The sequence below is a fragment of the Morone saxatilis genome, unplaced genomic scaffold, assembly GCF_004916995.1.
Source record: "Morone saxatilis isolate NCDOM2014 unplaced genomic scaffold, NCSU_SB_2.0 Contig7, whole genome shotgun sequence".
Lineage (NCBI taxonomy): Eukaryota > Metazoa > Chordata > Actinopteri > Moronidae > Morone > Morone saxatilis.
Genome location: NW_023340246.1, coordinates 18,396,893 through 18,408,773, shown reverse-complemented (window position 1 = coordinate 18,408,773; position 11,881 = coordinate 18,396,893). Strand labels below are relative to the sequence as shown.

Below are 11,881 nucleotides of genomic sequence, written 5' to 3'. Positions count from 1 at the left end.
CTACACATTGGTCCTTTAAATATTCCCTAATGTAAATTCAAACTGTGAAGAAAGCAGGTTTTACACTTCCCTAAAATAATTCAATCCGTTGCCATTGCAACCAAAACCATCAACTGCGATTTTTCGTGTTTCAACAGAGAATCACCTCATAATGGGAACTAGAGTATGATTACTATGTAATCAGAATCAGAATCAGAAATACTTTAATAATCCCAGGGGGAAATTACTTTCGTTACATTACACTAACAAAATGTACACTAACAAAATGTCTTCTAGAAAATATGTTTACATCCTATTAATTTCCAACAGGAAATAAGTTTGCTAGAAACTTTTTGCCACCTGAATTTAATGAGGAATAGTAGCTGCCAAGTCACAAAATGTCAATCCAGAACATATATCAGTGTCTCCTTGGACTTCATTCAGTGGGAAAAAAAATCTCATGTAGTGAAAAACTGCCCCTCAACATGTGTATGGCAAAGCAGATTATTAATATATAACAACATTTCTAGAAGACTAGTTAGAACATCATTTTACTGACCTAGAACAACTTCCTAGTCACACTCTGTGGTGGGGAGGTGATAAACTGGAGAAGCTCAGGTATTTGCTTTGTGGTCCCACTGAACAATTCAAGAAAACATGACAGCCTTTTTCTGAATTCTTTGACCAATTAAATTGTACAATGATGAGATAGTTGTGTTGATTTTCGAAACACTCTTTTTGTATTTTTAAGATAGTATTTATTCATATTTTGTGCTTGGTGTTCTTTCACCCCACTGTCTACCCCTGTTTGTGTATTAATCAAGTGTTATTCCTGAATTCATATGCTCACAACTCAATAAACACAGAAAAATAAGAGAAATGCAAGAAGTGCAGCTCCAGATTCTAATGAGATGGAAACACAGGGCTCGTGTTGACGTGTGACCTGACAGTTAAGGAACACTTTTCCACAATAATTACAAAAGAGTCCCACAGGAATTAGTAGAACATTGCATTCTAATTTCCCAATTCCTCCACCGCCAAGCGTCTCTGGTCCTTGCCCATGTGATCTGAGGCAGCTAATGGCTCCTTCATCATCTATAATTAGGCAGATTGGCCCCACAATGCACCTTGTTGGATGAAAACAGCATTGAGCAAAAAAGGGGGAAACCCGAGGGTGAAATTAACCTTTGTGTAATATTCAAATAATTTCCAGGAGGGCCTGTGTGCCCGACATCTGTCACATACTAAGAGATGTTGTGGCACAGGAAAATAAAAGAGCATATGGCTATTTTAAATGATAAATGTATGTGTGCATGCATCAAAAAAACAAGCGATCTTATAAATAATTTTAGTAGTAGTAATAAAACAAAAGCAGCTACTGAAGCTGAAGAACATATTCCTCCATTGTAGTAAACTGTAAACATTAAGCAGTTCACATTAAGGTTCGAGGTCGATATTGAATGAATTCAGCAACTGTGGCAATGTATTGAGTTCCCAAATGCAATGATGAAGCGTTCTGAATTTGCTTGTGGAGTGGAAGAGCTGAACCAGAGGCCAGCAGAAAGATATTGCTAGTTATTATTTTTTATAAAAGTCATCCATTAAAACACTTTTATCACAACAATATTTACAAATGTGTCAGATAAACAATAATTTTTAAGCTGTGTGTCATGCAGACGCTGTATTGTGACATTTATTGAAAACGAGTATTACTTTATATGTAAAAATCGTGTATTTGTTATTGCATGTAGGCAAATAAATTAAATGCCTATATGCATCCATCTGAATACTGCAGGAATTAACCAGATGAGGTATTCAGATAAACAAAGCTCCTGTCTCATCTGCATGTGCAGTGGAGCAGGTGCAGCGGCTCTTATCAGGCTAGAGATGCCTCACCTTCCCTAAACACAATGACCGTAGCTCTGTGTAATATGATCCTGTATTGACAGAGAGGGAACAGGTGCTTTAAATTTGATTAATCATCCCGAGGCCCACATCGGGAGGCAGGGGAGAAGCTCGGAGGCGAAGCTCTTATCTGCATGGAAGCCTGGAAATCATGACTGCTGTGTTACCGAGGTGAAGGGGGGGCGGACTGAGTTTGATGGAGTGAAATGAACATGTGAGTGTACGCGGCAACGCCTCGGGGTCTAAAGAGCACTGCTGTACACGTGGCAAATATTTATGTTAAAATAAATCACAGCAGATCAGAAGATTTAAGACTATGATACAAGATTGAGGGTTCAGAGGAGAGGAAGAGGAAACCATTCAGAGCTGTGATTATCATTATTCACCTCCCACTCATTCTTTTACCACCTTCTTAGGTTTTTATTAAAAAAGAAATAAACAAACTCTCTCTCTCAACTATCGGCTTAAGTTACTACAAACAGACATTTAGCCCTGAGGGAGAGAGACATACCTAGGTACTTATAAACACTTAAATGAAAAGATGTACACTCAATGCTGGGGTGGTAAAAGTGTTCTGAGTGGCTGCACTCAAAGGTGGGCAGACTTGTTGTTGAATATGATTCATTCAGACTCAACTATCTCATTATCTTCACAGTGAATACTCTATGTCTATGTGAAGAATCTTATATCAGAATATTTAAGAGGTTTAAAGCTACAGATTTTCCAAATACTTAGTGCCTTTTCAAATGGTCTTTTGTAGATTTTAGTTTTTGTAGTTATCCGGGAGGACAGAGACAGAAACTTAGGTAATAACACTCAACACAGCCCGTTATTCCATTCTTACTTCCCTTCCTTTCTTCTTAGATCTTAATTTTAAGAGTGTGTTTACACTTAAACTGACTGCAACTCCTTTCACCACTTTCACTTCAGTTTACACTTCATCTCCCTTCGGCGATTATATTTTGTGAATATGCTAATCAACTAATACTACAATTCCTTTGAGCACTTTCACGTCAACTTCTTTTACTGCTGTAACTTGACCTATTACTCTCCATATGAATCATTTCTAAAGCTCAAAAATTCAACATTTTAAGTTTAAAATGTACAGTTTTAAGCAGAGGTCTTCTTCATAAGATTCTACACACAAATATATGTTGTGTTACTTTGAATTCTTTACGTTTCATAGATATCCATAAAGCTAAACTCTCACGACATATGTAAAACATGTATTTCTGAACTCTGAGTTGACCAAAAAGAAAATATGTGTGTCCACCTGAAAGGAAATATCTATAATACAGATGTATTTGAATTAAAATAAGCACTGAACAATTTTCACAAGTAAGTTTTCTTTTGTCCAAATGTCTTTAGAAGTCTTTGTTAAGTGTGAAAAAAGCTGTTCAGATGTGACCATTATTATGGACCATTATTTGAAAAATGCTGTTTGAGGATTCACTTTATGAATTTTCTAATAGAAAATAAAATGTGAATGTTCATTCCATCATACTGTGTTTTCTGTACTGGAGTTTCCCCTCCATACCTTTAAATGAATCACATTCTGTGTCACTCTGAGCTTTATCCTTTTGAAACAGCACCGTCTAGTGGTCACATTAACTCCCTGCTGTGTTCCCCCTGTCAGCAGCCTTCAGCTAATCTAAATTCCCTGGCAGGCTGCTCCCTGTCAGCCAGCTGCTACTGTGCCCACCTGGTCCTCGGTGATCTGCGTGGAAGGGGCGTTGATGCCAAGCTCCTCCAGTGGGTAGATGATCTGGCGTCGCGGGTGGACAGGGACCGCACAGTTGAGGACAAAATCCAGATGGTGGATGCAGGAATTCTGGGTGCAGAAGAAGAGGGCACAATGACAATGAGCTCAGAATGAGAAAAATCCCCTCAGAGGTTAAACAGCATCAGTGTGGGGCTCGGGAGGCAACTGGAAGGCGACAGAGTGATAATGAGCTCCGGTGAAGAGGTTAGATGATGCAAGGTTTACACCACTGATATAAGCTGCCTGGAAAACATCACCCAATGTTTCATCCACTGCCTGAACAGAGCTAATTCTCTGGTTATCTTCTGCCATTATTCTATTTGCACATCAGCATCTCCCAATCTGGTGCTTGTTTGTGGAAGGTAATTAGCAGAGGAAGTTGAGGCCTCTACACGTTGAGGAAATGTCTTATTATGGTGTGGAGAGGTGGAGCTGGCAGCAATGTCGGCACCTGCTGCCCCGACCCCGGGGACAGCAGCCTGCTGAGGGCCGCACTCTGCAAAAAATGACCTGTTAAAAGCTACAGTATTTTAACATGAACAAATCCATTTGTCTAAAGAGCCAGAAGATGCTGCAGATTCAGTCTCTTTGTCCTAAAGAAATCCTGGTGTATCACAGGAAAAGGAAGGAAATGTTACTTTTTCGAACAACTCAAGCCTGACATCTTAAAACCTTTACATCAAACAATGAATTATTAATTACATGGTATCACTAATTTATCTTAACTGGACTTGTATGCAGTCTGTAGTGTCGAATGAAGTTGTATGAAGTTGTAGCAACAAGTAAGCTGGTGGGTAAAATGTTATAATAACAAACATCATTGCCAAACAAAGAGAAGACCCAGGTAGTAAAAGGTTCATGCTCATTTTAAAGATTAAGGCTTATAGCTGTGGTTTGGCAGAACTAAAGAGGAGATTTCAACATGTCATTAAATGTTTACCAAATCAAAAATCCTGCCTTCTCTCAGGTTTTATTGACTATTTTGCACAAGGTGTCATTTCTACATATTTAGTGAAGAGAAGTCAAGTCAAGCATATACAGGTAGGCAGGCAAACTGTCTGAACGTGCTTCTCGAATTTGCCTATTCTAATATTCATGCAATCTGTGTTAAGAAGCTGTCACTTCTGTTAACTGAAATCAAGAGTTTAAATGATATTTTTTGCAGTGTATGAACTGAGGATCATTACACTAATGACAATGTGTATCTGAGCAGACATGCACAGAGGCTGGAAGGGGCCCAGAGATGAGGGGCCAGGAAGGGCCCGAAGGTCCCTGTGCACCCACCTCCTGGCTGTGGTAGGAGGGGTAGATTCTGTGGTACAGGCAGGATTTGTGAGCCAGCCGGAGGACCTCCTTAAACAAGTGTTTGGTGAAGTGCTGGAAGGAGGGTTTGAGGACAAAGTGGAGTATCTGAGCATGCTCCTCGTAGTGGTGATGGCTGAAATAGATGAAGTTCTCGATGTTGTAGTGGGCACGAATGTACTCGATGTCCTGACAAAGACAGATTAAATAATGAAGTCAGTTTTCTGTTGACAAACTCTGTAACAGAGGAATATTTCCAGGACAAATTTTTGCTTTTTGCTTTTTTGATAATTTACTTTTATTTTATTTTATTTTGCTTAATACAGTTCCCCAGTTTTTGTCCCATTCAAATAATACGAAACACAGGCGGCTGCTGACTGTAACATAACAATTAATTCAGTAAGATCTTAATCATATCAACCTGTCCAAGATTTTTCAACATTACTTCTTGATTGAAATTACAGTGGAAAAAGTGCAAAATAACTGACTTTTATAGTTCATTATACTTTCAATGTATGTGTGATATAACCCCAATAAAGCCAATAGAACAGTCCAAACCCCACATATATTAAACTGACAATGATGTAAAACAGAGAAAAGCCAGAAATAATCATAATTTATAATTGGTAACTAACTGAATGATTAATACTGGATATCATGAAAAACTGTTTCACTTTATTGAACACGTGGCAACTCTGGATGGAGTTTGTGGTGCTATTTGTAACGATCAATGATATAATACAGTAGATACTGATTACATGTGATGTTGTCACACAATATGTGACGCAGACCAGGTTCATCTGAGGACACTTGTGAAGTGCACTCACCTGCTCGTCTTTCATGATCAGTATCCCAACAACCTGACTGTGCACCTGGGCCACAAAGGCCTGCACCGGCACCCCGTCCTGACAAAGAGCAGAACAAAATACATGTAAAATACATTTGTGTACTGAATTGAATGGGAGCTAAATGCACCTTCTTGTATTAGTCCAGTGCCATGAATACACATGAAGTGGCTGCATTCTCATTTGAGAAGTAATTATCAGTTTTGGAGCTGCAGCACTGACAGCTGGGGTGTCAGTCAGAGAGGAAAATCTGTTCAACTGAATTCTCACCAATCTGTTCCCTGGCATACGTGCAATATTCCTCGTTATTCCAAGACAATCATCATCACCAGCTCGAGTCACACATGATTGTCCAAAACAATCATCATTTCATATTAAAAGTCAAAGTGGGCCCAGTTAGATTTTCAACCTTGATATTTACTCTATTTACTGTTTATGCTAATTAAAATGATTTCCAAACACTGACCATATTACAGGCCAGTTTCAGGAGGATATATTGTATAATACTGAACACAGTTTTATGTCTTGCATACTTTAGCAGTGTTAGCAAAATTGGCTTAAACGTTTTAGCTGCAGTGACAGACTGTTTCAGCATCAACAATGAATAAATATAGGGAAACAAATAAAAACATCAAATAGGAAATAGATAAGTATATTCAAAGAGATGACAGGACGAAACTTCCAAGGAACAAGGGTGCTGGTTTGGTTTCAGGGGTAGGGGGCACAATGAAGTCACAGTCTCTTAAAGCAAAGGAAAAAAAGAAAGATGAAAGGACAAAAACTATGTGAACGCTATTTCTTGAATTTAGATACATTTAGCAAAGTACGCATTATGCTGAAATTGGTTATTTTGCTTAAATAACAGTCATCCAAACAAAAGTTTTTATTATTATTATTATTATTAATTATGAATGCACTAATCCTACCCAAATCACATCTAGTTAATAAATAAATACCTGATAATTTTCCATTTTTACTAAAAAGAGCACTGTCCTATTTGATTGATTTGATTGAACTTCTTAGGAGAATACCAGTATGCAAATAAAAATGTATGTACATTTGGGTAAACACTTTTTTAACCCCCCAAAAAAGTAAAAAGTATTTCTATATGTGTCTGCACACCACAAAGCACTCACTGCTGTTCATAAATGATTACATATTGCTGTGAGTAGTAACATTTTGATAAACTCAGAGGTTCTCTCATCTGGATTTTAATGGCTGTCTGAGTATGATGTTTAGAGATTATTTAATAATTATATCAAACCTGTAAAAGTGGAGGGGACAAATATAAGATTTTTATGTTGGATACATTTTTACATCACTAAGAGGATGTACTTGATTATTGATCTCTCCAGTCTGGTCTGAAAGAAACACATTCACACAGTGCCTGTAGAGTGGCTGAAGGTGTGTTGATATCACTGTGTGTTGACTGACCGGGTTTCTGCGGGTCTCATAGAAGCAGTCCAGGTCCTGCAGCAGGGACTCGTTTAGTCTAAGACCCTTCACCAGATCGGAGACAGACGGCCGGTCTGTAGTTACAGCCGGCCTCACCTTCACACTCCTGCAAAAATAACCACAAACTGAGAGGGATACTGGTTCGTAGATGTAACTTTCACAGCCAAAAAATGCGCAGGGACCTCTACCCTGAACCCTAACAATATTGAACTTCCTAACCTGAGAGACATAACCAAGACAGCAACATTGATCTGACAGTGACATACTGATGCTGCCTGTAAAGTCACCTGTTGATGTTTTTACGGGGCAACCCACCTAAGTCCGGTCCGGGATAAGATGTAGAGTTCACAGTGCAGAGATCTGGTGGCACGGTGCGGCACCCTGAGGAAGCTTTGCAGCAACACGAACTCTGGGGACAGCATCGGGACAGTGATGATGCAGCAAGTCTAGATCATGACAGAAGAGACAAGTGAATATACTTCCACTGAGCAGATAGTTAATATATCATTTCTAAATAGATCCTCCGGGAACTTTAACTTTATAAACTTTCCAAGGCCTAAATAAATTACATGTTTATTCAATAACTCCTGATGTGTAAAGGAATCCTTTCACAATTACACACTGACTTTTTTTCTTTACCTACATACATATACATACATCCTTGACTTATTTCCTGTTGTCTGCTTGTGCAGTTCGTAAACAACAACGACAACAAAAAAACTGGTAGAGAGCATCAGGCAAATGGCTTAAACATAACATGCAAAGGTGATACTTACAGGGAAAAGTCTGAAAACATATGGAATAAAGTCCACTGATCTGGAAGAGAAGAAAAAGAAGAAGAAGAAGAAGAAAAAAGAAGGAGGGGACGTTAAGTGAAAATATGTCTGTGCCAACTTCAGAACCAAAGCAGAGCTTGCCAAAGCTGGTGATCACTGTGGTGGAACAACTGGCTGACCAATCTGCCCGCTGCTTCCAGCTCAACTTCTCGCCTTCAGCTCTGTCACGCTGTCACTTTAAGCGCAGCTCTCATTAATAACATGCTCACTCTCTGCAGGAAGCGACTCGACTTCATATTCAGTAACAGCTGGGAGGTAAGGCGGTGGTGAGAGGAGCTCAGCAGGAGCCAACTAACAGTCACTCTCCCTGCTTTAACACAGCATATGACTGATGTAACTCTGGACAGCTGCCATCAGCACCGCCTCAAAAAATGTTATTCTAAGTGAGGAAATATTTAAGTAAAAAAATATGGAATACTTTGAAAAACTTTTTTTTTTAGAATGGACTTGTGGTTATCTACATTTTGATTTCTGCGAACTATAGAAACTTGTAAGAATATAACTTGCAGCAGACGGCACACATTACTGTATCTTCTACACTTTTCTGTTGTATTTCTCATATTTTTAAATACAACAAACTAGCTATTCCGTCCAACAAATTGCAGTACTTTGTTTTACTGTGTACTTTCCTTGGCTTACAAATCATTTTACATGTCAGAAAATGTTAAATATATGATTATATCTGAAGTTTAGTTTAAATTCTATTTCTACTTTTCTTAATAAAAAAATATGTTTGTAGTTCATCACATATACATTCACAACATATAAAACCAAGCGTAAAATGTTTCATGCTCAAGACTATTTAAACATGCTACAAGGAGTTTTTGACTGGTTATGAAACAGTCTCAATTTAATACTAATGCCTCTATATGACCTACATAAACCACCATCAGGAACAGGTGGTAGAAACACTACCACTTTTGTCCACAGGGATTGCCAAGATCAACACAAAATGAAAGCTGACCTTTAATTTTACCCTTACCCTGACCTCATCCTGACCTTACCTCGTTTCATAATTCTTGTCAATAATGAAGAACTGAATACAAAAAGCGTTGGGTTTCTCTGAAAAACGTCCTGCTTCAGTCGACTGTGTCTCCTCCTGCTGAGATGTAAGTGACAATAACAACAAACATACCACAAAGTAAATACTATACAGTTTATAACTGCTGCACTAACGGACAGAAAGTTTATGTCTTTATGTATCTGACCAACACCTGTAATGTGAGTTAGTGAGTATACCTGCTGTGAATCTGAAGTTTGGGTTGTTCTCCGGGTTTCTTCATCTTCTGTTGACTGTGAAGCAGACTCATCATGTTTTACATGTTTGTATAATCCATCAAACTCACTCAGCTCAAAGCTGTCCTGCAACCGTTTCAAATCGACCTCAGACGTGACACTGATGAAGCCAACGGCGACTCCGTCACTCTGTGGAGAACAACACACAGTCCTTAACAATAATGTTAGTTTTAACATTTTCTGTTGTAAACATCTTTCTCCTGCACAGTCAGAGATGAACCTTGACCTTTCTGGTGTGTGACAAGAAAAAGAAGGTTTAAAGTCAACCTTGGAAAAAAGTAGTTGACAGACCTCTCTCATCCACTCAATGACCAAAAGCTGTTCTCCTCACAATTGGACAACTGGAATTGTAGATGTTTAAATTTACAGATTTTTCTGAGCACTTTGAGGATTTTTTATCTAAGTTGCCTTAAACTGAGCACTCTGTCTGCTGATAAAGATAATGTGATATTATCAAAAGCACCAGAACAGCTATTTCAGGGACCTTGAGATGAGATTTATATTTTTTTCATCCTCTATATAATATAATTTTTTTTTTCAGTATTACAAACAGTTTGAGCTTGAAACTGAAAAGCTTGTGACCTGTTAAGCAGTAGACACGATCCGTCTGTAACAGATTGTCTACACAGATAAAAAAATAACACAAAAAATATTAAAGTGACACATTCTGTAGCTAAAAAGTTTAAGGCGTTCAGCCCAACCCTCTGGGGTAATGTTTGACTGTTTGTTCTCTGAGTGCTCAACATATTCAGACAAAAAGCCCAAAATGCTTCAGATGTCTGGACACAATATGTTCAGTGAGAGCATGTCTTGGCCAAGTATCAGCTCGTATCTGCCATATGCTGCCATGAACACATGTCAGCCCGAGTGGCGGGGAGGGGAGAGAAGATCTGTCATCTCGCAAGTCCAGAGGGAACAAACCCCAGTAGGGTCTCTGACAATCAGTCAAAGCACCATCAGTGAGCTGCTATTACATTATGTTCAGACTGGAGCAGTGGATCAGGAATGACTGGGAACAAATCACATACTTCACATAGGGTCAGACAACCAGGAGGGATGAGCTACAGTAAATGGTTTCTCAATCTAATACATTCTGTTGATGACTTTTCAAAAATGTTAAGATCAAAAATGAATGTGAGAGAAGGCTAAAAGCTGGAACAAACCTCACAAACAGCTGTGGGATTTTCCTCATTCTGTGTCTCAATGAGCTCTGCCAGGAAGTATGGCCGATGTGTGGACAGTATTTTTGTCTGCTCTGTATATATGCGCATGATGTCATCATGATCTTCAACCCTGTAATGTACAAATAGAGGAGCAGCCTACACGTTAACTCCACCAATCATTTTTTAATATTACAATGAATCAGATTCCTCTGTAGCATTAAAGGGCTCAAGCCCTTAACCCACTAATAATTATCACCAACTTAGCAGGGCTACAAGACGTTCTTCAGGAGTTGGTGGCGACTAAACCAGAGCTAGAAGAAGAGTGGATTTTCATTCATCAGGTGGACACACACAGGACTCCAATAGGATGATCATTTTAATCCATGTCTTCTGGTTTGACAGCATGTAAGGGAGTTCTTCCGACCCCAAGTAACCAAAAAAATCAATTAATGCAACTTTACCTTTAACCAGTTACAGTGCAACAGATCTACACTGTACGTGACAAATATATCACAACGTCTACTTCAAAATGTGAGTGCAATATTTGATTGTTAAAGTATATGTTTGTCTTTTAAGAAAAAGGGCATCAATCCAGCTGATAACATCTTAAATTGAAGACAAATGTACACACCCATGTACACCACCTTGATCTCCACACTCTTTTAAATGCACTATATGAATATGCAACATATATACACATTGTTTTCTAGGCCGATACTATGTTAGTAGGGAAGGAATCAACTGATATCACCTGGCTGGGCGGATATGAAGCCTTGGGTAGTGCTCATGTCTGTGACAGATTAATGCTAAGCACTGAGGCCCGGGGTCAGTCAGGCGCTGCAGCGGCTCAAACATCTCATCCAGCGCTGGCTCTGGACAAACAGCAATCACAAGACTCACAAGTCTCTACAAAGTAAGTTTAGACAACTGATAAATTTAACAATGAATTTAAAGCAGTTTTTCACCTAAACCCCCGACATTCGGGCTGACCAGGCAGATGTACTCAAGCTCTGCGACAGCATTAAAGACCGCCCTGAAAAAAGAAGCATAAGAAGAGAATTATAATTTTGCAGACATTGCATTAACCTTATATTTATTTTGTGATTGCTTCTAACCGAAAAACCTTAGAGTAACTACCATTTTAATATTCTTCATTTTACAGTACAGCTCTCTATAAGCACTACACCACACATCAAATGTTTAGACATTTGCACATTATTAAACTGTAAATTTGATCTTTTATATATCTTTTATATATATATAGTTTTATATATATATATATTTATATTTTGTTCTTAATAGATGTTGCTTGTATAATATATGTTGTTTGTATATCTG

The 11,881-nt window shown here is 38.5% G+C and overlaps 1 protein-coding gene across 1 annotated transcript in view; it reads right to left on the bottom strand.

Annotated features, from left to right (window-relative positions):
* The window catches only part of cfap61 (cilia and flagella associated protein 61), a 32,789-nt gene that overhangs the window by 19,305 nt on the left and 1,603 nt on the right, over nt 1-11,881 (bottom strand). The window contains exons 4-14 of the mRNA XM_035678927.1: nt 11,509-11,576; nt 11,295-11,415; nt 10,544-10,673; nt 9,324-9,509; nt 9,089-9,183; nt 8,025-8,064; nt 7,564-7,694; nt 7,228-7,354; nt 5,776-5,853; nt 4,931-5,137; nt 3,587-3,715 (exon numbers count right to left, since the gene is read on the bottom strand). Of these exons, the coding sequence (XP_035534820.1) occupies nt 3,587-3,715; nt 4,931-5,137; nt 5,776-5,853; nt 7,228-7,354; nt 7,564-7,694; nt 8,025-8,064; nt 9,089-9,183; nt 9,324-9,509; nt 10,544-10,673; nt 11,295-11,415; nt 11,509-11,576 (1,312 nt within the window). The remainder of the gene's footprint in view (nt 1-3,586; nt 3,716-4,930; nt 5,138-5,775; nt 5,854-7,227; nt 7,355-7,563; nt 7,695-8,024; nt 8,065-9,088; nt 9,184-9,323; nt 9,510-10,543; nt 10,674-11,294; nt 11,416-11,508; nt 11,577-11,881) is intronic.